Source organism: Platalea leucorodia (assembly GCF_965183815.1).
Source record: "Platalea leucorodia genome assembly, chromosome: W".
NCBI classification, from domain to species: domain Eukaryota; kingdom Metazoa; phylum Chordata; class Aves; order Pelecaniformes; family Threskiornithidae; genus Platalea; species Platalea leucorodia.
In genome coordinates, this window is record NC_138859.1 from 21,210,557 (window position 1) to 21,236,995 (window position 26,439).

The 26,439-nt window shown below is 40.7% G+C and overlaps 1 protein-coding gene across 2 annotated transcripts in view; it reads right to left on the reverse strand.

Moving 5' to 3' along the window:
* Positions 1 to 26,439, reverse strand: part of LOC309602039 (protein mono-ADP-ribosyltransferase PARP8-like) — a gene marked incomplete at both ends in the record, with an annotated part of 168,710 nt that overhangs the window by 42,094 nt on the left and 100,177 nt on the right. For both annotated transcript variants that reach the window (XM_082335326.1, XM_082335325.1), the window contains 7 exons: positions 9,696 to 9,791; positions 9,895 to 9,948; positions 12,254 to 12,818; positions 14,935 to 15,060; positions 16,741 to 16,807; positions 19,769 to 19,859; positions 20,931 to 20,991. In XM_082335326.1, coding sequence (XP_082191452.1) covers positions 9,696 to 9,791; positions 9,895 to 9,948; positions 12,254 to 12,818; positions 14,935 to 15,060; positions 16,741 to 16,807; positions 19,769 to 19,859; positions 20,931 to 20,991 — 1,060 coding nt within the window. The remainder of the gene's footprint in view (positions 1 to 9,695; positions 9,792 to 9,894; positions 9,949 to 12,253; positions 12,819 to 14,934; positions 15,061 to 16,740; positions 16,808 to 19,768; positions 19,860 to 20,930; positions 20,992 to 26,439) is intronic.

The window sequence follows — 26,439 nt, forward strand, 5'->3', positions numbered from 1 at the left end:
CAAGAAGGACATTGAGGTGCTGGAGCGTGTCCAAAGAAGGGCAACGAAGCTGGTGAAGGGTCTAGAGACCAAGTCTTACGAGGAGTGCCTGAGGGAACTGGGGCTGTTTAGCCTGGAGAAGAGGAGGCTGAGGGGAGACCTTATTGCTCTCTACAACTACCTGGAAGGAGGTTGTAGTGAGGTGGGGGTCGGTCTCTTCTCCCATGTAACAAGCGATAGGATGAGAGGAAATGGCCTCAAGTAGCGGCAGGGGAGGTTTAGATTGGATATTAGGAAAAACTTCTTCACTGAAAGGGTAGTCAGGTGCTGGAACAGGCTGCCCAGGGAAGTGGTTGAGTCCCCATCCCTGGAGGTATTTAAAAGACGGGTAGACGTGGTGCTTAGGGACATGGTTCAGTGGTGGACTTGGCAGGGCTAGGTGAACGGTTGGACTCGATGATCTTAAAGGTCTTTTCCAACCTAAACAATTCTATGATTCTATGATACCTTTACAATACAGTCCCAGTAATGTGACAAAATATAAATGGAACTGAAAAAAGTTCCAATTGCGCAAACACTAACCACAAAGTGATGTGCATCTCCAAACAGATAGACAGACAAACAGTACTTAGAATCACGTGAGTTAGAAATACGGAAGATAGCACATGACATGACATGGTTCTGAAAATAAAAGTTTGCATAAGTCAAATACAAATAAATATACAGGCTTTTTTCTCTTTCACACAGTGAAATAACTATTGAAGCAGAGGACATGTGCTTTTTTTAAACAGTGAAATAAAAACTGATGTAATGAAATAAAATATCAGTTACTGAAAAACAACCTTATTATCTTCTGGAAATGAGAATTAGAAGTCTCCACAAATAAGACAAAAATTAAAAGGAGGTGGACCTAAGTTTTCATGCACATATTAGCACAGCTATGGAAAAAGTGACTGTTAATCAAGGGCAGCAAGAATATTCTCACTATATTAAAATTTATTTTCTTTTCTGTTACAGAACTTAGAACTTGAATTAAATCCCACTGAAGTCCAAGGGAGTCTTTAGTACTTGACAAAGAAGATTACTGTCCTGGTTTCGGCTGGGATAGAGTTAATTTTCTTCCTAGTAGCTGGTATAGTACTGTGTTTTGGATTTAGTATGAGAATAATGTTGATAACACACTGATGTTTTAGTTATTGCTAAGTAGGGCTTACACCAGGCAAGGACTTTTCAGCTTCCCATGCTCTGCCAGGTGCACAAGAAGCTGGGAGGGGGCACAGCCAGGACAGCTGACCCAGACTGGCCAAAGGGCTATTCCATACCGTATGACGTCAGTATATAAACCCGGGGGAGTTGGCTGGGGGGCAGTGATCGCTGCTTGGGGACGGGCTGGGCATCGGTCAGCGTGTGGTGAGCAATTGCATTGTACATCACTTGCTTTGTATATTATTATTATTACTACTACTATTTTACATTACTTCAATTATTAAACTGGTCTTATCTCAACCCATGAGTTTTCTCACTTTCACCCTTCCAATTCTCTCCCCCATCCCACTGGGGGCGGGGGAGTGAGCGAGCGGTTGTGTGGTGCTTAGTTGCTGGCTGGGGTTAAACCACGACAATTACAGACAAGTTGCACAGAAAATACAAGACTTCTGGCCCCTGCCATGCTCCTGGTATTTCTAAAAACAAGTACTTAATCACTTTTCTAAAAATTTCAAGATGTATTCCAAAAGGTGCAAATTTTAGTCAGCACTTTTTTCTTTTTTTTTTTTTTTTTTTTTTTTTATATTTGCAGCTTGCTATACAGCTGGCCTGTGAACCATTTCACATCTATGCTATTTTCTGGATTCCTGATTAAAACAAGGTTAATGGATTTCTAAACAGCTTTTTAAGTACCCTTTAAAATGTTTTGAATGTGCATGTCTGCATCTCAGCAATTTGTTTTCAGATATATAGGCCACCTTAAATCTCTTTCTGAAACACATTAGTTCAACGAGTTTCCGTATCCCCTGTCATCCAATAACTGATGACCCAGCATCAGTCACAGCTATTTTTTGCTGCTAGATAGAGCCAGGTGCCTGCAAAGAACTGAAATTTGTCCACACACTCTTTCTTCCTTTCACTATACGTCAAAACTCCCCATGGTGCACCTGCAGTTATACAGAAAATAACAAGTGACTCTTTTGTCACAAAAGAGTAATCTTTTTCCTCTGGATGTTGGAGAATGTGTGTGTGATGACATATGAAAAGTCCCAGGCAAATCTATTGATGACAAATGGGAACTATTCCAAAGAGAGATGAGCAGCGTCAATACGTCAAAAATGGCACTGCTTTTATTTCTTGACATAACTCGGAGGAACAGAGGTGCTGAGTCAAAGTTATTATGTGTTTGCATTTGTCACTAAGAATAATTGCGCTACTGGTCCTTTCACACAAAGTGCATCTGAATCAAATGGTGAACATCATTATTCATAAAGCCCCGCTTGATTTAGCATGTTATTCAAATAAAGGGGATACAGAAGACTGCAACTCAACCATTTCCCTTTTGCAAAGCTTCCAATGAAAAAAGCATGACAACTTCTAGTAAATGCACAGAAGTCTACAGGATTAATCATCACTCCAACAAACACGAGGGCACTCCTAAAAATAAAAATAGCACTTATCAAATAAGCAAATCAAAGACACTTGGGGGGAAAAAAGTGTGTGCTGTGTCACTCATTTTATGCATAGAAAGAGTTACGCTAAAATATGGCTACGTGTGCAAAGCCAGGTTGTCCACAATCAGACTATACTAGAATCAGACCATTTCATCCAGAACTACAAAAGCAGCCTCTTCTTGCAGTCACCCTGTCTGACCAGGTCCAGCTCCCTCCTGTTGACAGATTCTCTTTAAACCTCTCTTCTGTGTTCTTCCTTCTCTCCACTGATCCCACTGGTTTGAATTCTCCCTCCATCCTCCCCATTAGCTCTTCATTCAATTTCAGTCTTCTCCAGGATACAGAGTGCAAAACAAACTCAGGACAGTAACCTCTTAACCCAGCTCAGCTGCAGCCAGAGCAGCATATATGATCACAGCCGTTAGGCACCTTATTTCCAGGGTTAGGCCCATCTTCTTCCACTATGTGTTTTCTACAGTTTTGGTTTGGTTTTTTTTTTTTTTTCTGGTTTGGTTTGGTTTGGTTTGGTTTTTTTAAGGAAAAAGTTTTTCCTCTCTTCAGTTTCTTTCTTTTCCTTTTGGAGCACTGTTGTCAGAAGCAACCACGATATGCTCTTTTTGGAGCCAGTTAAGAGTTATCTTAAAGCCATGAAGTTTTGGTCCATATTGTTCCTATTGGAAGGCTGTTCTGAGGCTCTTGTGACTGTAATTCTAGTAACTCAGTTTTCAGTTCAGATCTTCAGACTTTATGATCTTAAAGGTCTTTTCCAACCTAAACAATTCTATGATTCTATGATTCCAGAGAACCTTTGTCCTTCTCCTTCACAGTAATACAGCTGCAGTTCCTTGTGAAAGCATTAGGTTTGAGTGTTTTGAAGTTACCCCATCTACATAATGTGTTTTTATCTACACATGCACTTGTAGAGTACACACAGGGACTGTATCTGTAATTCTGGTCTTCTGTATTTCAGGGAACTTCTGGAGCTCAAAAGAAAAGTGGTTGTCCTGAAAGATCCATACTTTGTTCTGTAAAGAAATTCCCAAGAGAAATCTAAGAATTTTGTCTTTATTCATCTTCAGTAAGTCATTAAGAGAGCCTCTTTATTTACCCTCAGTAAGTGACTAAGATAGCCCAACAACATCCAAAGATTCCTGTATACAACAGGATGCCTGAACCAGCAGGGAACATTTTATTGCAGGGGGGTTGGACTAGATGACCTTTAAAAGTCCCTTCCAACTCAAACTATTCTATGATTCTATGATTTGCATGATTAGATTAGTACCGTGGGCTCTGGAGAAAGACAGACATCCAAGAGCATAAAGCCGAACATATGCAATTGTTGTTATGCAGCTGTTCTGCAACAGACATATTCCATACACTGGTATGTCTGACATGTGGACAAAAAGACACATCTTGTTGTCATCAAGTTGCTCTTATCTTATGGGAAAGAAGATGTCAAGATTTTAAGAAAGCAAAGTAAATTGAAATAGATATTAAAAACAGACCACACAATACTGAGAAGAAAGTTTGTGCTGAGAGAGACTGATTTAAAGATACTGTATAACTAAGATAAAAACATAGCCTGTAAAGCAAATCTGCAGAAAGGAAAAACTTTATCTCACAGTTTCACTTGCTATCTTCAGCTGTCCTGAGAATGAGACATCAGAATTATGCAAGTCATTAATAACCAGCACAAAAAATTACACCCAGGTATGGGAGTTTACAGTATTAAAAGAATGTAATTATTGTGTGATGGCAATTGCTGAATTTTTTAAACTGCATTTCAAGACAATTAATTAAACTTACACTATAGTTCAGGAAAGGTGTAAGGCTGACATACTGGAGGATTACAGAATCAGATTCCTTACTGGCATCAATGAGTATGGATTCTTTGCAATTGCATAAAACTCCATTAAATACCAGAAAAGCAAGCCTAAATACATTTAAAAATAACTTCTCAAGAAATAACTTTTCTATGCTTTCATAAATTCCTATGCTTTCTTCGTTGTTGAAAAAAAAGGTCCAGAAGGTAGAAGGGAAACTCATCATTAAGGATACACACACCCAGACATGACCCTATGTGCATCCGTGTGGAGGAGCTATTCTTTAAAGGAAGAAACTGTTGAACCATCCAGAACTATTTAGTCTGTGGCATCTCTTGTGATACAACCAACTACTGACAGAGCCTAAGTAATACCTTTGAGGTATGGATATCTGTAGAAAATCTGATTAAGTTACTGTGGTATCAAAACCATGAACACTCTAAAGCTCTTCATGAAGGCTAGGGATATTACATATGGGATCCATTAAGCAACACAAGGCTAGATTGCATGTAGCCTTACCTTAAATGAAAGCCCCCTGCAATCTGTTTAATAAAGTACTGTATTTCTGAGACTGCTGTTGCAGCAGTATTAAACATAAAGTGCTCTTTCAGTTGGGTCATTCTTTATTCCCTTTACATACATTATATGTATGTATGTGTGTGTGCAGCTCAAGCACGTAAATAAATCCTAAAATTGACTACTTTAGGCTGCCTCTGCCAGAGCTCTCAGTAGTATGAAGCATAAATTTCCTTGAGACCCTTTGGCAAACTCAAGCTCTATTCAAACTGAGATCCTTTCTCATCTTCTACAGAACTGCAAACTCATTAATGGCTCTATCTATCTATTGGCTGGAACTCAGGAAAAAAAGGAGAGCCTACCGCCTTTGGAAGAAGGGGCAGGTGACTCAGGGGGACTACAAGGATGTCATGAGGTTATGCAGGGAGAAAATTAGAAAGGCGAAGGCCCGGCTAGAACGTAAACTGGCCACCGCAGCTAAAGAAAACAAAAAATGTTTCTACAAATATATCAGCGACAAAAGGAGGGCCAGGGAGAATCACCATCCTTTGTTGGATGCGGGGGGAAACATTGTCATGAAGGATGAGGAGAAGGCTGAGGTACTTAATGCTTTCTTATCTCAGTCTTTAATAGTCAGACTGGTCATCCTCAGGGTATTCAGGCCCCTGAGCTGGGAGATGGAGAAAGGATGCAGAATGAAGCCCCAGTTGTCGAAGAGGTGGCAGTCACCAACCTGCTCCTCCACCTGGATGCCCACAAGTCCATGGGGCCAGATGGGATCCACCCAAGGGTACTGAGGGAGCTGGTGGAAGTGCTCACCAAGCCACTCTCCATTTATCAGCAGTCCTGGTCAACCGGGGGGGTCCCAGATGACTGGAAGTTAGCAAATGTGACGCCCCTCTACAAGAAGGGTCGGAAGGAGGATCCAGGGAACTACAGGCCTGTCAGCCTGACCTCGGTGCCGGGGAAGGTCATGGAGCAGATCATCTTGAGTGCCATTACGCAGCAAGTGTGGGACAATCGGGGGATCAGGCTCAGCCAGCATGGGTTTATGAAAGGCAGGTCCTACTTGACTAACCTGATCTCCTTCTATGACAAGGTGACCCGCTTAGTGGATGAGGGAAAGGCTGTGGATGTTGTCTACCTGGACTTTAGTAAGGCCTTTGACACTGTCTCCCACAGCATTCTCCTGGAGAAGCTGGCTGCTCACAGCTTGGATAAGTGCACTCTGCAATGGGTTAAAAACTGGCTGGACGGCGGAGCCCAGAGAGTGGTGGTGAATGGAGTCAAATCCAGTTGGCGGCCGGTCACAAGTGGTGTTCCCCAGGGCTAAGTATTGGGGCCGGTCCTGTTCAATATCTTCATTGATGATCTGGATGAGGGGATTGAGTGCACCCTCAGGAAGTTTGCAGATGACACCAAGTTGGGTGGGAGTGTCGATCTGCTGGAGGGTAGGAAGGCCCTACAGAGGGACCTGGACAGGCTGGATCGTTGGGCCAGGGCCAATTGTATGAGATTCAACAAGGCTAAGTGCCGGGTCCTGCACTTGGGTCACAACAACCCCATGCAACGCTACAGGCTTGGGGAGGAGTGGCTGGAGAGCTGCCTGGCAGAAAAGGACCTGGGGGTGTTGGTTGACAGCCGCCTGAACATGAGCCAGCAGTGTGCTCAGGTGGCCAAGAGGGCCAATGGCATCCTGGCCTGTATCAGGAATAGTGTGGCCAGCAGGACCAGGGAGGTGATAGTGCCCCCGTACTCGGCACTGGTGAGGCCGCACCTCGAGTACTGTGTTCAGTTTTGGGCCCCTCACTACAAGAAGGACATCGAGGTACTAGAGCATGTCCAAAGAAGGGCAACGAAGCTGGTGAAGGGTCTAGAGCACAAGTCTTATGAGGAGCGGCTGAGGGAGCTGGGGTTGTCTAGCCTGGAGAAGAGGAGGCTGAGGGGACACCTTATTGCTCTCTACAGCTACCTGAAAGGAGGTTGTAGTGAGGTGGGGGTCGGTCTCTTCTCCCATGTAACAAGAGATAGGACGAGAGGAAACGGCCTCAAGCTGCGCCAGGGGAAGTTTAGGTTGGATATTAGGAAAAACTTCTTCACCGAAAGGGTAGTCAGGCACTGGAACAGGCTGCCCAGGGAAGTGGTTGAGTCCCCATCCCTGGAGGTATTTAAAAGACGAGTAGACGTGGTGCTTGAGGACATGGTATAGTGATGGACTTGGCAGTGCTAGGTTAACGGTTGGACTCGATGATCTTAAGGGTCTTTTCCAACCTTAACGATTCTATGATTCTATGATTCTATATTGCTTATTGAGTCATTGAAGCATACACAGAGCATGCTAGATTTCTTCCTGCTATCTCCTTCTCCTTGAGTTATATAAGGACACCCTTTCATTTTTGCAAAGCTTGCTAGGTTATGCTGCTTGCAAAGGCACTGATGAATATGTGTTTAGTGGCTGTCCTGGTTTTGGCTGGGATAGAGTTAATTTTCTTCCTAGTAGCTGGTATAGGGCTGTGTTTTAGATTTAGGATGAGAATAATGTTGATGATACACTGATGGTTTAGTTGTTTCTGAGCAGTGCTTATACTAAGTCAAGGACTTTTCAGCTTCTCATACTGCCCTGCCAGTGAGGAGGCTGGAGGTGCACAAGAAGCTGGGAGGGGACACAATCAGGACAGCTGACCTAAACTGGCTAAAGGGCTATTCCATACCACATGACATCATACTGAACAAAAAAAATGGAGGGAGTTGGCCAGGGGGGCACGGCTGCTGCTTAGGAACTGGCTGGGCATTGGTCAGTGGGTGGTGAGCAATTGCATTGTGCATCACTTGTTTTGTATATTCTATTATTATTATTATTATTATTATTATTATTATTATTATTATCCCTTCCTTTTCTGTCCTATTAAATTGTCTTTATCTCAACTCACGAGTTTCACCTTCTTTCTGATTCTCTCCCCATCCCACTGCAAGGGAGTGAGCGAATGGTTGTGTGGTGTTTAGGTGCCTGCCAGGTTAAACCACAACAGTGGCAAACGTTTGCACTTTCCTCTGTTCTGAAGCACTGACAAACTCTCAAACAGATGGCTAAAATGACCCCTCTTTAAGCTGAAGACAGAGAAAAGTCATTCTGAGTGATTTCGATCTCTAAGGTGGGAAAGCAAGAAGAATTGCAATTTTTTAATTTAGAGCAGATGACTTTCCATTCTGTTTTCTTTTCATCATGTTATCCTGTTCATCATGTGAACAGGAATAAATCCTACTGTTTGCTTTGTCCTATGGACAACAGATAAAACCCAATAATTTAAATAATTATATTATCCAAACTTCACATATTATTCAATTTGTCTTATCTCATCCTGTCACAGGTAATATGCATAGCAGTGCATTCAAAGACTAATGACAAGGAACTGGTGCCTTTTCTATAGGCTTCTGATCAGGGTTTGGTTGCTGATAAATCTGGCAGAAAAACATGTTTTTAACACGTAGATATGACCTTGAAGAGGCAAATAAACACCTGATAGGATTTTCAAAAGTACAGAGGTTTAACCATGACTTAAAACGGTGTTAACTGAATATGTAGATGCTTTTGCAAATCCTATTAGCAGCCTATTTACATAACCCGCCTGCAGTCAGAATGCCTGACTATGGTGCCACTGAGTGTCACGGGGGATGATGCTGAGGTGACTTCTGCTACCATGTAAGCAATAACCTTCCTGAATTTAGTTCCATGGAACTATCATAGATGATGTCTGCTTCATCTTATGTGTAGTTGCTCACCACACTGTGGAGAAATTGGCAGATGAGGTGTCAGACCATTCACACACTGATATTAAACAGTTTTCCATGGCTTTAATCTTTTAAGATTACTCAGGTTTCCATAGGATTCAGGACAGGTGAAACAAGAAGGATTCTAAACTGCAAGGTCAGTCCTAAAGGTAAGAATTTTATTCTCCTATATACTCTTTTACAAAGCTGCACTGATCCAGAAGCTCCAGGCAGGGTGTGTCTTTCATGACCAAGCTTATTCTTTTTTACTATGCATTCACCAGCAGCACAAGAGGGTACAATGTTCAGCATGCAAAATTCCTGGTTCCCAGTTATACAGAAATGAAAGGAAGGAAGAGCTGTGTAACTGGCCAGTCCTTGGGCACACCAAACCACAATTCCCCTGGACTAGGTCACTGCTAGATCAGACACTTCACAGAGCATCTCCTTCTACTGCCCTTTTTATCACATTATGGAGGATGGTTCATTCCAGTGGCCCATGAGCAAGAGTGTCAGAAGAACTTCATGACCTTGTAGCATTAACACCCGCGTATCTGAATATCCTGGTCATGGCTTGATAGGAGCTAAAGGACTAAGGTGACCCTAAGCTTTTAAGAGAGTGCCAGAGGACTGGGAAAGCACTCTAATGCACTTCCTCTAGCTTATCCAGTTATGATTACTCTAGCACAATAGTGTTCAGTGAAATACAACCCTCCTTTATGTTTCTATTATTATTATACAAGCCTGCTTTCCATCTCCCTTGCTTGCAATACATTTTTGCAAATTTACAGTAAAATCTAGCTAATATGCATTACATTTTTGCATCTTAAAAGGATATTAGGATGAAACACGCCTGAAATAATTCAATAGTTTTATAACAGGTTTGTATTGTTTATTGCTATTTAAGGCATTAGAAAATGCAATTTATCCCAGCAAGCACACTACTTACCCTCAGCATAGGGCCATTCTGGAACACATGGGGTTCATCACAAACTACACAGTATTCATTCAATACTGGTATCCGCTGCTCAGCAAATTCAATAGTCTGAGAACAATGAAAATGAGAAAAACAACATCTGCTTAAAAATAATTAACAGTCAGCTCATGCTCCACAGTATTTCATAAATGGGTAAGATATGACATCCTACCTGCACAAGAAAGCCACGATCTCGTGCTAGAATGCATTTTGCACCATAATTTTGCTGCAAGGAAAAAGTTCAGGCAACTTCAGTGTTGGTAGACTAATTATAAGGAAATGGTAAAACATTTGCATTTTTTGCATGCAAATATGTTAAACAATATTTGCATCTAAAAAATATCTCTCATTTGTATAAACCAACCATTACAAATAATCAATCCTTTTACTGTTTGCTGAATGTGGGGTAGATTTTTAGCATTTCTTTTTAGTTCTTAAATCTGATGAGGTTTTGTATCTCAGCATCCCAAAACCTTTAATCTCAAATGGCAACACCAGTGCCTTCACTTCATTCTAATAAACTATCATTTGGTAACTTCCTTTAAATTTTAACTGCTTATTGTCTGTCCAAATATAGGCTATATGCTTTGGCTTGAATGACTAATATAACTCTCAGAACAGCTGAAAATCTTTTTCTTTTATATATTTACTAAGATCTAACTTCTGTGAGCACCACACTGACAGATCTCTGTGCTCAGATCCCACTCAGATTCTTTCTGCCTTTTTATTTCAATGTACAACAAATAAATTAGAAGGAACTTTTGTTATAGGAGTCAGTAAGGTACAAAATTCTCTCTGGGCTGATCTCAATCAACCCTTGTTTTGAATAAGAGTCAGATCAGCTCCATTTACAGCTTTTTTTTTTTTTTTTTTTTTTTTTTTTGTTTATAGTCTTATTTCCTTTCATTTTCTACCTGCTTATTTGGGAAACTTTTCCCTTTTTTCTCCTGGGAAATAATCCTCCTAATTGTATTCATATATGAGATTCAAATATTTAAGCTGAGAACTGAAGAGAAGTTAGGGTCCTGATTCATCGCTTCCACATTCCACTGACTTGAAATCGCAGTTAGGCACCCAGATTACCCATATATCTGGTGCCTGCATATAAAATGTGAAATAGACTCTTGATGCTCTTCTGCTAACATCAGTCAAACTGCACCTGACCATGTATGTGATGATTTCCCCTCAAAGTAAATGCATTATAGCAATAAATTACTGGTAGATTTTATAGACTGTCAAGCAGGGCTTGCATTTTTTCCATATCAGCTGATAACATCAGCAATGAAACCACTTAGTCAACTCTTCATTATCTTATCAAAACCAATGAGACATTTTATATTAACTTCAGGAGAGAAAAGTCTGCTAAGTTAAGACATCTTTTGCTGATTCAGAAAAAAATGAATCTCTAAACTGTGACAAGTAAAAAGTCTATTGGCTCACCTTAAATTAATTTTGCTGTGCACATTACAGGAACCAACCACACAGCATGTATATAAATGTTTTTATGATAGTATATCACTGCTTTTAGATTTGATGAGTATAGCTCACAGCTTATTAAACTAATTTACCATGAGACATAACACACTCAATGTAACTTCATTATTCTGAATACACTATTTTGAAAATATGTATGGTATTTCAAGCAAGAATCAGCTTTTGTACGCTGAGAACATCAAGGTACCGCCAGGCTAAGGGAGCAGAGAGGACTGTCTTCTAAGTGTCTCTCCCCAGGTCTAACACAGAAAACAGACCGGTGCCTTGAAAGAGCACAGACAGACCTGCTCTTTCCTCTGAAGTATAAAAGCCATCTTTTAAGAGGCAGAAGAATTAATTTTGAGAGCTCTTTCTTAAATTTAAGAATATGTGCTACCCTTTGTTTTCCCAATTGATCATGTCTCTGGGGAAAGAAAGGGGGCCAGTGTGGGCCTAATTCCTTCCCCGACCTCCAGCTGCCACTATCACATTTGAAGGTTCAACCTTTCACAAAGCACAAATGTGCAAGAGGTGAGCTGAATCATGACTGCATTCCTTCCAGTATGATGATGATCACAGCTGAAAAGACCAGAAGGAGAGGTGACTTGGCACCCGAACGAGCCAATGGATGGTTGCTTCCCCCACGAAGCAAACAGGGAAATGAGAGAAGACCTGTGTGACCAAGCCAATTTTGCAGCATGGAAGCTCACACTCTCCCTTCTTCCTGCAGCAAGAAAGAAGGCAGGGAAGGAAGTGGATGATTGAACTTTTCCCATGGCCAGCAGCTGTACATTGAGCTGTATTCAACATGAGATGTAAAATTTCTGTCTCGACCTAAGCAAATTCTGGTTTTATAACTTAAATATATGTGCATGCACAGTTGTTTAAATCCTCCTTAAAAAGCTGACTCCATTGCTCTTGTCTTCCAATACATTCAATATATCCAATATATTCACTAACATATGTCCTAAGTATTAGTGCCTTTGCATAATAAGCATAATAGTACATTTGGAAAATAATAGGAGGAAAATGAGCAGAATAAAAAAATTATTACGCACAGCAGCTTGTGAAGGTGATGATGAAGATGGTGTTAAGATACCAATAAGCCCTGAGGTAAGAGAGAGACACCTGCTCTCTGCTATGGTGGACTCCTTGAAAGGCTCCATTTTGGATGATTTAGGGGCATCGGAGTAAGTTTTGCTGAGTAACTTGTGATTCTTCAACCCATCCAATTCTTCCATTCTAAGATTACTGGAGTAGGACCTGCTTAAAAGTTTGTGGGGCTTCAAGGTGCTGTTGTGCTCACATCGAGGGTCCCCAGAACACGACCTACTTAATAGCTTACGGGGCTTTGAAGTGATGCACTCCTCCTGCTTGACGGCTGCAGAGCAAGAATGGTTCAACAGTTTGTGTGATTTAATAGCTATTGTCTGTTCAGCCCTAGGGCCACTCGATAACGAGCGGCCAAAGGTTCTGTGAGATTTTGTGGCACACACATCCTCTGCCTTAACTGTGTTAGAGTAAGTCCTTCTCAGTAGCTTGTGAGTTTTGGAGATCCCATCCTGTTCTGACTTCAGTTTTGATTTATTTTTACCACAGCCAGGTGGAGGATAACTTGGTGACCTTAAAAATAAAGAAGGCGAAGACGTAGTTGGAGAATAATTAGTCTTGTGCAAATCAAACAAGTCCAGACATATGTACAAATTTTTAATTGCCACCTGTCTTTATGTATTTGACTAGTGATAAACACAGCCCAACATTAAAAAAATGAGCAGCTGTATGTAGGACTAATTTCCCAATACCAAATAGACATCTTACTCCTATTTATACACAAACCCATCCACTGAAAAGATGACTAACTACTTTTAAGACAAGTTAGAGCTATATCCTTACAGCTCTTTGTAAAGGTCCCTATGTCTCTAAACAAACCATTTATTCAGGAGATTATCTTTGAAATGAAGCCCGCATATTTCACACAAGATTATATCACATTTTTCTTATCAAAATCTATCTTTCCTATGTAATCATCATGGCATGATCCCATTAAAGTTATTTTCTTCTGGACATGGCATAACAAATTCTATGTCCAGATCCAATGGAAGATATAATGAGCAGTGAAACTTGCAGGCAGTAAATCAAATTTAATTCAGCTGAAATGAACATTTTTTTAAAAAAACATCACAATAATCTGGGTGCTTTGTGGAAGACAATTTGATGCCCTTCTTTCCTGTTTTATACAAATTCTAGCTCTGTAACACTAGAAATGAGAATGTGAGGGATCTAAATTATGAATGCAGAAAGTAAAGAACAAAAAGGTTTTTATGTAACAACATTCACATGAACTGTCACATTTCTATAAGGTTCATGTTCACCTGTCCTTGCAAAACAAGAACCAGTATCAGGTATGCTGAATCATTTTTCTATACTTTACAAGCAACCCTAATCTTTGGAGTATTTTTTGGGCTTTGATCAAATAGAAAAGAAGTGAAACCACAAGGGGAGAGTCTGACAGGTTTCACCACCCTGTTAGCAAGTGGTGACAGTGGAAAATGCACATGGAGGTTGCTGACTCACTGTTGCAGTTGGCTCATTACCACCCTTGGGCAGACAGGAGGTAGGAATGGTGCTCTAGGGAGAGAGAGAGGGTTCTTGTGTTTGGGCTGAGTGGTCTTTGGACAGGCACCACAGCAGCAGTCAAATCAAGAGGAGAAAGATCGAGCTGGCTTTTGTATGCCCTTTCTGAATAAAACCAAACCCCAAGTTACAGCCTGCACGAGGCAATGGTGCGTGGCATGGTAGGGAATGGGTAAGCTTTCTACTTAAAACACCATCTTCCTCTTCTACCTTCGAAAAGACAAATAATCTTTTGTTATCTTTGACATTCCTCCCTTCTTCAATGTGAATGATCACTGTACTCCCTCTCTTTTTTATACATGGAATTTAGAATGGAAAAATTCATTAAAAAGAAGGAATGTTCAAAGAAGCATTCAATTCAAATGTACAGAAGGGGTGATCTGTCAACCCTTCATAAGCAGGAAAACATGCTAAATAATCACATTCTTGAAAGAGGTAAAATCAGAGTCTGATTTTACAGACACTTTTTAAAGAGTATGAGTAACTGGCAGAAGTCATAATGAGTTCAAATTCAAAAAATTTACAAACTACTACTTATGTTTTTAATGCCTTTGTTCTTTGAAATTCTGTGCCTGCATTTCAGAAGTGGTGAACATTCATGTACTCAAACAGTGGAGAGGGGTGGGTGCTCAGCAGCTCTAAAGACAAGTCTTTCATTAATGCCCAATCTAGTTTTAAAAAATTAAAAATATACACAGCTGTGGAAAGAACAGCTAGATAACCACAAAATTTTATATATATATATTTTTTATCTATATTCTTGCTATTCAAGTAACAGTCAAATGCTACCAAGCTAGTAAAGATACAAATACAAACAATTTAAATAATATAAAATGAATTATTTCCAGTTCTAGATGAATCATGGCTGTTTCAGAGAGCAGGGCTCTTCCTTTCAGAGAGCAGGGCTCTTCCTTCAAATATTCTTAGAAGTTGCAATAGTACCCAGTTCGCTTTTGATGTCATGCAAGATAAGGACTGGAAACCCATGAGGTAAGATAAAAATAGAGCACTTCTCCGTGGAGAAAAGTCAACATTTCACCTTGTGAAGTCCGCTGTGGATTTTTAACAGGATATGGTGGTAACAGCTCATTTTCCTTGCTATTACCTGCGCAGTGTAGAAAAGATGTGCAGAGGGGATTTCACCTTTTTGTCAGACACCTTCTTGTTGTGTGTACAATTAGATTTCTCTTTGCTGTTTTTCCACTGTTGTGTAACAAATGTCTGCATGATTCTGCAAATTAAGAAAGAAAAAAGGATTTTCTTATCCTAGCCAAGACATACTCACTTCAATACTAGGGTCTATCAGTTCACCACATAGGCAACATGATGTAGAGTTTCTCTGTCACATATGTGGACTGACAATTGGCTGCTTCAGCTCCGCGAAAATGCTTTTTTTTTTCCACATAAAACTAATTCACATGGAACTCTTATTGAGAATACAGTCTGTGTAAATAACCACTGCAAGACATATAATTATGCCTCTCTAGAGACAAACTGATTCAAAGGCATTCTATCCAACTATAGGCATCTGTCTGTCCAGTGACTACAGAGGTAGGCTACAGCATCCACACTGCTCAAGTAGGAGCATATTCTCCTAAAGCACAAACATGAAGGTAAGGATGTCGAATATTACACTACCCAAAGGGATTTACAAAGAAGACAGAGCCAGACACTTCCCAGAGATGCACAGCAAAAGGCAGTGGTCACAAGTTGTAGCAAGTGAAGCTAAAAAACATAAAGGCTATAAAGGAAAGACATTCACAGAAGAGTGGTTAAATACAACAGGTTGCCCACAAAGCCTGGAGATTTTCACAGCTCAGCTGCCTGAGGTCCTGAAGTGAACTAATCTAACTTTGATGTCAGTGATACTTGGAGCAGGAGGTTGCACTAGGTGACCTACAGCAGTCCCTTCTAAGCCAAATTACTCTGTGACTCTAATCTAGAAGTGGGGGCCTATGCAGTGATAAAGTCAAAATGGAAGTTGGTATGGACTGTATAAAAATTTTACCGACTCTTCAAAGATGAACATCCTGTTGCTCACAGCCATGAGGGGCCACAGAGTTCATAGGTATTCTGACTTCCGCTCAACTGTGAATTATACAGATATGTACCTGAAAAATGTCTTATGGGAACCTTTGGTAATTACCCAGTGCACAAATCAGAGACAGTGTAAGTACTGAAATGTTTTAAGAGACTTTTCATGCCGGGGGAGCTTTTTTTTACTTCAAAGTCATGTACCATAGAGATTTTAATAACATTGCTTCATTTGTATGATTACGAAAACGCTGCACTGAATGTCTTTAAACACCAAACAGCAAAAGATTTTTTTCTTAAGGGATTCTTACTGTTGTAAGGGTCAGATATTAAAGCCTGTATTCTTGTCACTTTATTACACATACACGAGCATATGTGAAAAGATGACTCAGCAAAATGTTATTAAATTGAATTGTACCATGAACACATGAAACTGCTAATTTTTTTAACTATTCTTCCCTCTTGTCCTCAAAACATGGATGGCCTAATTACTGTGGTACATCCTACATAGCCCCCTTAGGGTATGCATGATGCTAAAAAAGATTCCTGCTCCAGAGGCTTCACAATCTAAGCAAAAGCATGAAATTGAACACTCCTAGCTACAGTCTTTTTGAACTTTTGTAGCTTACTTCCTAAATGGCAGTAAAGTGACAGAAAACCCTGGCAGGCAGCACAAATCAAGTTCTCTCCAACAACTGTCAAAACTGAACTTAAAAAGGCAAAACCTGTTATTTTTTATTTAAAGAAAAACAAGTTCAGAATACTTTGATCCAACTAATCTGACAACCTGTGAATTTTATCCTACTTGACATGGTCTGGAAACTAAAAGAGTGTAATATTTACTTAAAAACAGGGGTTTACACTTTTCCAGACTTACTTTTTCAGCTGATGTCCCAACCCAAATCTTTCCTTAGTAGAGATCTGAAATACATCCACAGTTGGCACTACGGAAAAAGGAGATATTGCTGATATATGAACTTAAAGCAATAATCAAGAACTCATGACCATACAAGTCATATTTAAGGACCCTGTTCTATCTGGACCTTTACTATAGGCAATGCCATTGAAGCAATGGTGAAAGCAGACATGTCATCTAAGTCTATGAAGAAATGAATGTTCCTTTTTGGAATATTAGCCAATATAATTTGTAATTTTACAAATGAGTATTTTATAAATTGGCAAAATGTATCTCTTCCCACTAACTTTAATTACATAGATGTATCTTTTTTTTTTATATTATGGAAGTACTAGAGAGCAGCATCAGATTAAATGTATCTGGACTGGTAATTCATCTCATCTAATACCTTAAACTTTCTTCCAAGTAAGTAGTCTTTACACACTACAGTTCCTGTGACTATGAAGAAAACCCAGAGTGGAATAAACTGAATTAACTAATATCTGTGTTTTCTTTCTGAGGGTGTTTTAATACAAGATTCATAATCATCATCTAAGTGCCTGATGTATGAATTCCAGTGGCCAAGGATTACACTGAATTTTCCTCAAGACTCGTCCTAACATTGGTATATCCATATTCATCTGTCAGAAAACTGAAAGTGTAAGGGGTGAAGGCTGGAAATTAGCTCCTGGTATTACTAAAATCCTTTAACAACATTTACTAGATAGAAGTGGCAGATGGAATCCAGCACTTGTTGAGAGAGTCTCAGGTCCTCAAGGCAGAACAACAGCCAACACCTATTACAAGCACGAATAGACTTTATATTTTGTATTACATAAGGAAGTAATGACAATAGTAAAATAAAAAGGAATGAAAACAAAAAATCTGGGTTCGATTTAAATTTCATTAGAAAAAGAAAATCAGTATTTTAAAATCTATATAATTCTGATCAATCAGAAAGCCAAATTTTATTCAGAATGTCAAAGTTTATCCTTTAATTTCACTTTAATAAATTAATTTTAAAAATAAAATACAATTTATATAACCTGGCCATCCAATTTCACTTAGTTCAAAGCACTGTAGATACCCTTTCTCTAATGTTATTCAAATATAATCTCATCTTTTAAAGACAAATTGATGAATTTTTCAAAAGGGATAAATGATTTGATTAGGGGTAGCAATGTCTTTAGACTGCCAAATTTAGGACACACGGTAGGGGAAGAATATTTTCAATGAGAATCATCATGCCTAGATCAGCAATCTTAAAATCTGACATCTAGACTACAATTGTTGTCTAAACTCTATAGCCAGAGGAGACAGCCCGGTACCTCCAAAGGCTGATTCATCCTAATGTAAGACAGGTTTCTAAGGCACGTGGGAGAAACTGCCCACAGGTACAATAATGAGACAAGGTATTAACTAGAAGAATGACTATCTAAAATCAGGATATTAAACAGCTACAATGTGGTATGTATACCTCCCATTGTGCTTTGGAGTATACTGCATTTCTGTTTCTTTTATCAATAAACAGAAAGTACTATAGGAGAAAAATATGTAGCATAAAGTTATGGCCCAGTAGTCTCAAAACAACATAATTAAGGGGGAAGAGGAATACACAGATAAAGGGTTTTGTTAACACAAAAGATGGTGGATCTCATTGTCCTTTTCTGGTAAATAAAGAAACATGGCTGCAACAGCAGCTGAGCTCATAAAACCAGTAGCAGCGAAGCACTTGCCTCTAGCCCTGATCTTGCCTTTCTTGGTACTCAGGCACTTCCACAATCAGTCAGCTGCAGGACTGGGAACTAAGCTTCCCGGTTTAACCTTGTCAGCGGTGCAGAAGATATCTTATTACTTCTCATTTCACTAGATCATTTCTTACTGCACGCTGCTCTTCATGCTTCACCCTCTCTTATTTGCTGCACTTTTTTCTTTTTTAAATTACATTTTGATAGACATATTCTGAATACTAACACTGCTACCTGCTATCGCAAATACATATTTTAAGATCTGCATATTTACAAAAAAGATTGAAGCAATAGGAAGACCAAAGTCAAGTACTGACAAAAAGACCAAAGTCAAGCAAAAAAAATAATGACTGATGTAATGAAATGCTTATTTGAATGAACAGAATATAGCTTATAGTTAGAATCGGCAGACAACATATCCTATAAAAATAGCTTATTGGGACAGATTTAGCTAAACATATTATGACTGGAAATATCTATTCATTTTCCAGAGGCAGAATTCTCCCACAGATACAAGCCTGAACTGACAGCTTGCACTGGAAGCCTCCAAAGCTGGGCAAGTTATGATCCAAATTACACACTTAATTGTAATTGACTTCCCATTGTAAAAATATATCTGAAGTATATGAATGTTTCCAAATCTTCAGTCTCAGTTGATTCTTCATGAGTTTGACCATTTTTACTCTCATGAGGAAGCTTTATTCACATAATGACCAGAGAGTAGGATGTCAACATAACATTTAAAATTCTCATTCAAATTTAAAGATCCCCAGAGTTCACACAGTCATACAGAAATCAGAAGCTGGCAGGATAATTATCATGGCCTGATTCTTCGAAGGTGCATGAAAAAGGGCATATTAATGTGCTGCACAGATCTGTGTATGTATACCTTATCAGTGATATTTGCATCTGTGAAGATGATCTCTGATTTCCAAAATCAGGAAATCACATATTAGAAACTGTTGATCTTTATTCCTTAATCCCTGGTTCCTAGGGGAAGCAGCTGCATTTCAAAGGATATCAAGAAAACAAGTTCCAAAACTCAACCTATGAAAGTTTAAACTAGATGCCCACGTCATTTTTGAGGGCCTAGCCATGCAAATATATGTAAGCATAGTTTCAAACCAGGACTGCTCTTAGCAGTAGATTTAAGCACGTGCAGGGTCAAAGATTTGGCAGTGAATATGTATCATCTATCACCTAGTACATGGCTCAGACCGAGATACCATACAAGGCACATGAAGAATACACAGGTGACTAACCTGGACCATTTAAGTACTGTGTAAGTGAACAGTGCAATCGCACTATTATAGGCTCTGTGCGAATTACATCCCAAGCCACAGCAATCTCTTCCTAGTTCAAGATAAAAAGAAAACAACAGACACCATTAGCCATCATGAGGAGCTGTTGCATTTTGTCAGTCTACCTTAGGGTTGTTATAAACACCATCCATCCATTTACCCAGTCATGGAATATCTACTCCAACTTTACACTTGAGACTTAGGACAAACTATTGCCTGCTGATGCCCCTAATAGCAGTGTTAGACTGCTTCCAGTTCTTGAGCATGCTCATTTAAACTGGGCACAGGTTTCTACACAAAACTACATCTGCAGTGCAGGCAGACATGTTTCCATCTATCAAGAGATACTGCTTCAAAGCTGAGAAGCAAAGGAGCAAATAAAAATGGAAAGGAAACTCATCCCATAACATAGGGCAAAAGAAATGTTTGCTCCTTCTTAAGACTGATTAAAATAATTCAAGGTATGACCAAATTTTCTTAAATTTTAGAAGAGCCTGAGAACTTATGTGCTGTGCTGACCTGAGAATATGACATATCTGTGCAAAAGCTAATGATGCCCCTAAAAGCACTAATTTTCATTCTGCATCTAGAGGACAGGAAGTTACTGCACAGATGAGGTGAGGAAGTATGGAGTTAATGACAGCATAACTGTTTGTTACAGAAGCCATGCTGCCAGTTGACAGCACCACTGTCCTGTCTCTTTTGCCACTCAAACCTCTCCCTAATCAGCTGCAGATGTTGAGAAGCACACAGGAAAGCTCCAGCCAAGGTCGTCTTCCCCCCAGGACTCTATTAAGTGCTTTCACCTAACTAGTGTCTAGGATAGCAAAAAAAAAAAAAAAAAAGTCTTTCATTTATATCAGTTAAAACATTTACCATTCACAAAGCATGTTTGAAAGGACATACATATGCAGTAAATAAGAGCCTACAAAGCATTTTAACAATGCGATCATAAAAGGAAAAGGAAACCTTTCCACTGAGTAGCGATCAATAATGTGACAGCCACTTATGAAGATCAAGCCTCTGAAAAAGGAACATCTCAGTGGTTGTCTAGAGTCTGATGTGTATCAGAATTAAATGGGTATTAATGTTCATTATGTAATCCTGTGATTAGATTACTTACATCAAGAAAGCTAACATCAATATGCAGATCAATATCTACATCATCAATGGCTCCATATTCCCTGAAAGGAAAGAATTACATTACATTAAAGCTCTTTCAGATACTCCTCAGCCCAGAAGTACTTATAACAGAGATTTTATAAAGGATAATCTTGTCTGTAAAATCAGAATGGTGATAAAGTACACATCTACATAGATTGGATCAATATTCCCAGTGGGTGACTGTCTGCTGCACTGAAACCTTCTTTCAGTAGATCTTGCTTAAATAGGCTAAATCTTATTTCTACTAATTCCCCCAAATTCTCTCTCTATGTATTTTTGTCTCACGTATTTGCACAAATAAATCAAGCAAACAATAATGGTCACATGCTGCTCCTATTTATGACAAAAGAAAATCCTAGTTAATTTTCAAAAGTATTTTAGGTTAACAGCCAGCAACCTAAGGAGAGGCTTGAGAAAAATCATTGAAGACAAATACAACATAGCCTAGAGGGTGGCATATTATACCTGTGGTATTGCTTCATACATTCAAGAATTTGTTTTTCAAAACATAAAGATTGCCCTGCACTGCGCTCAAGGCAATAGTTACCTTATTTTATCTGCTACGTGTAGTATTGCTGGAATCCCCAAGGTGCAGATTTAACTTATGCTCATAGGTGTTTCATTGCTGTCTGAAATCTTACATTTAAAGTGTGACTTTTCTGCCTCTTATTTTCTGACTCATTCTGATTGCCCTCCCCCAAGGTACTTGAAGACTTATGAAAAATAGGGTTAGAAAATACTCATTCATTTACCTAAATAAAAAATTACTTTCCTTTTCATTTAAATTACTTAAGTGGATAATTCTGTAAAAGTGCAATCACTCAATTTTTCACAAATTAGCTTCTAGTCACTAGGTTTTTGCTTTACACTGCATTTATATGCTTGTTCTCACAATGATTTCCACGTTTTTCTATTAAACTAGACTAAGACAGTGCACAGTAGAAGCAGTGCATAAATAAATTGATAAGGTAATTTTGAAATACAAAAATATTTTTGTGAATGTAACTATCTCCTAACAGAGTGGCCTCTCAGTCCATGGTAGGACTTAGCTCGCACTGGAAATGCCTTGACCTCTTGTGAAATTTTGTGGAGGGAACCCCTTCCACCAAACCTCGGCATCCCAGTGGTTGTCTCTGGTAAGGTCAAACCCAAAGTCTCTCTCTAGATCAGACGCATCCACACATGGCACACACGGGGCAGGTGAACAGCTGACCAGGGCTGCATTACCTGGAGGCTTCCCAGCTACCCTTACAGCTGCTCCAGAGTCCACTCACCCAGAGCCATACAGGTGCTTGCTGACCTCCTACAGCTCACTGAAGACCTGACTTTGAAACAGTGAAATTCTCCATTTGCTGAATGGCTTAGCCACTATGCTACACAACAGTAGCCTCAGATTTTTTTGTAAATTTTCCAGAAGATCCAAAGAACAGATTGCTATGAACTCCTAAGTAATATTTATGAATGCAGGCTGGTGTTACTCACATGGCTGAGATTCAAAAGGCTGTGAACAGGCATAATTTTATAAATTAAACAAAAACATAGTTGAACTAACTAAACAAAGAAATATCAGTGGAAGAAAGGATAAGATAAAAATAAGTTACAGCTGTGCAATTTCCATAATCACTGAAATCCCTTTGACCCCACTCCATTACCATCATAGAAAATGGATTTTAGACACATGATGCTGACTCTAGTTTTACTTTTCCAAGCTGAAAGGGAGGAAGAAATCATGTTTTCTTCCAGTGCCTGAAGCTTATGACCTGCTGCCTACAATGGCTCCACGAACACATCTTGATTTTGAAGCTCCCAGAGGTCCTCTGTCCATCAATGCATAAGCAATGTAAATAAATACTGAAGAGTTTGGATCAGTCAGTCCAGAGGGCTTTCTCACAGCTTTGGTGGCCAGATTTCAAAGGGCAGTGGTGAAAAGCATGCACGTATAGGAATTTCCCTTTTATATGTACAGTTGACTCTCTCACAGCAGGAGACTACTAAAAGAGGGTCAACTGTCTAGGAAATATGCATCTTAGTGGGTGTCACTGTCAGACAGACTTGTTGCAGTCACAGAAGTGGAGCTGCAGGAGAGGGATGAAACCGAAGACTTAATGCTGTGTTTGTCGTTTCCAAGAATTTATGAATATTTTCAATTGCAACAGAGTGGAAGAAGTATGAAAGTTTTCCACATGCCAAAAGCAGCCACATATGCCAATTTCTACTACAGTGAGCCCAAGATCACAATCATAGAATCATAGAATCGTCAAGGTTGGAAAAGACCCTTAAGATCATCGAGTCCAACCGTTAACCTATCACTGCCAAGTCCATCACTATACCATGTCCTCGAGCACCACGTCTACAAGTCCTTTAAATACCTCCAGGGATGGAGACTCAATCACTTCCCTGGGCAGCCTGTTCCAATGCCTGACTACCCTTTTGGTGAAGAAGTTTTTCCTAATATCTAACCTAAACCTCCCCTGGCGTAGCTTGAGGCCATTTCCTCTCGTCCTATCACTCGTTACTAGGGAGAAGAGACCGACCCCTACCTCCCTACAATCTCCTTCCAGGTAGTTGTAGAGAGCAATAAGATCACCCCTGAGCCTCTTCTTCTCCAGACTAAACAACCCCAGTTCCCTCAGCCGCTCCTCATAAGACATGTGCTCCAGACCCTTCACCAGCTTCGTTGCCAATGTTTCCAATAAAACAGCTGATTCAATAAATTAGATGCATTAAAGTTTTTGAAAGGTTACATATAATGTTTCAATTTTAGGAGCCTGAGAGAGCCTATTATCAAGGTATTCTCAATTTCATAATTATCAGTTTGGCAACTAAACATTTATCTCATTCATTTGCTTGAATATCTCATTCTTTGCTCACAAGCTAGCAGGGCTCGTTGACAGAGCTTTAAACTAGACTTGAAGGGGGAGGGGGATAATATCAGGCTCACCCGTGACAAGCCAAGGGACAACACGCCAAGGTTAGAGGGACAGGGTGCTAGCAAGGGCCCTCAGCCTGTTGCTCTGAGACTTGCTGGGTACACTGGAGCACACTTGAAGTCTTACAGAGATGAGCCAGGGGCTCCTGAGGTAATAGGAGCCAACAGGGAAACACCGGTGAAATACCTCAGAGGAATTAAGGGGTGTTCCTCTAAGAAGGTGATACTTCCGACAACCCAGATGAAGTGCCTCTACACCAATGCACGCAGCATGGGCAACAAACAGGAGGAGTTGGAAGCCACCGTGCTGCTAGAAAGCTACCACCTAGTTGCCATTACTGAAACTTGGTGGGACGAATCCCATGACTGGAGTGCGGCTATTGATGGCTACAGGCTGTTCAGAAGGGACAGGCGAGGAAGGAGGGGCGGAGGGGTTGCCCTCTATGTCAAGAAATGGATAGACTGTGAAGAGCTGTCTCTGAAGAATAGCCACAAGCAGGTTGAAAGCTTATGGGTAAGAATTAGAGACCGAGGCAACAAAGGGAACCTTGTGGTTGGTGTTTACTACAGGCTGACCGATCAAGGGGAGCCTATTGATGAAGCCTTCTTACTCCAGCTACAGGAGGCATCGCACTCACAGGCTCTCATCCTGCTGGGGGACTTCAACCACCCCGACATCTGCTGGAAAAGTATCATGGTGAGCTGTAGGCAATCCAGGAGACTCCTGGAGTGCATGGAGGATAACTTCTTAAGCCACGTAATAGACAGACCTACCAGAGGGGATGCGATACTGGACCTGATGGTCACCAACGCAAGTGAGCTAATCGGTGACGTCAAGACTGGAGGCAGCCTGGGCTGCAGTGATCATGCACTGGTGGAGTTTGCAGTCCTAAGGGATATGGGACAGGCAAAGAGTAAAGTCAGGGCCCTGAATTTTGGGAAAGCAAACTTCCAGCTCTTCAAGGAGTTAGTCAATAGGACCCCCTGGGAAACTGCCCTCAGGGACAAGGGAGCAGAACAGAGCTGGCAGGTCTTTAAGGATGCTTTCCATAGAGTGCAACAGCTCTCGATCCCCAGGTGTAAGAAATCAGGAAAGGAAGTCAAGAGACTGGCATGGATGAATCAAGACCTGCTGGTCAAACTAAAGGGCAAGAAGTAAATACACAGGCAGAGGAAGCAGGGACAGGTATCCTGGGAAGAGTATAGGGATGCTGCCTGGTTGTGTAGGGATGGGGTCAGGAAGGCCAAGGCTCGGCTGGAGCTGAACTTGGCAAGGGATGCAAAGAATAATATGGGATGGAGCTGATGAACACAACTGGCAAACTGGTAACAACAGATGAGGAGAAGGCTGAGGTACTCAACAACTTTTTTGCCTCACTCTTCACTGGCAACCTCTTTTCCCACACCTCTCGAGTGGATGGACCACAAGACAGGGACTGGGGGAGGAAAGTCCCTCCCGCTGTAAAAGATGATCAGGTTTGTGACTACCTGAGGAACCTGAACGTACATAAGTCTATGGGACCTGACGAGATGTATCCCAGAGTCCTGAAGGAATTGGCTGATGTAGTTGCCAAGCCACTCGCCATGATATTTGAAAAGTCATGGCAGTCAGGCGAAGTCCCCGGGGACTGCAAAAAGGGAAACATTGCACCCATTTTTAAAAAGGGTAGAAAGGAGGACCCTGGGAACTACCGACCTGTCAGCCTCACCTCTGTGCCTGGGAAGATCATGGAACAGATCCTCCTAGAAGCTATGCTAAGGCACATGGAGGACAGGGAGGTGATTCGAGACAGCCAGCACGGCTTCACCAAGGGCAAGTCTTGCCTGACCAACCTAGTGGCCTTCTATGATGGACTGACTACATCAGTGGACAAGAGAAGCGCTACGGATGTCATCTATCTGGACTTCTGTAAGGCCTTTGACATGGTCCCCCACAATATCCTTCTCTCTAAATTGGAAGGATATGGATTTGATGGATGGACTGTTTGGTGGATGAGGAATTGGTTGGATGGTCACATCCAGAGGGTAGTGGTCAACGGCTCAATGTCTGGATGGAGATCGGTGATGAGTGGTGTCCCTCAGGGGTCCGTTCTGGGGCCAGTGCTGTTCAATATCTTCATCAATGACATAGACAGTGGGATTGAGTGCACCCTCAGCAAGTTTGCAGATGACACCAAGCTGAGTGGTGCAGTTGACATGCCTGAGGGATGGGATGCCATCTAGAGGGTCCTGTACAAGCTTGAGAAGTGGGCCCATGTGAATCTCATGAGGTTCAACAAGGCCAAGTGCAAGGTCCTGCACCTGGGTTGGGGAATACCCCTGGCATCAATACAGGCTGGGGGATGAAGGCATTGAGAGCAGCCCTAAGGAGAAGGACTTGGGGGTACTGGTGGATGAAAAACTGGACATGAGCCGGCAATGTGCACTCACAGCCCAGAAAGCTAACCGTATCCTGGGCTGCATCAAAAGAAGCATGGCCAGCAGGTCAAGGGAGGTGATTCTGCCCCTCTACTCTGCTTTGATGAGACCCCACCTGGAG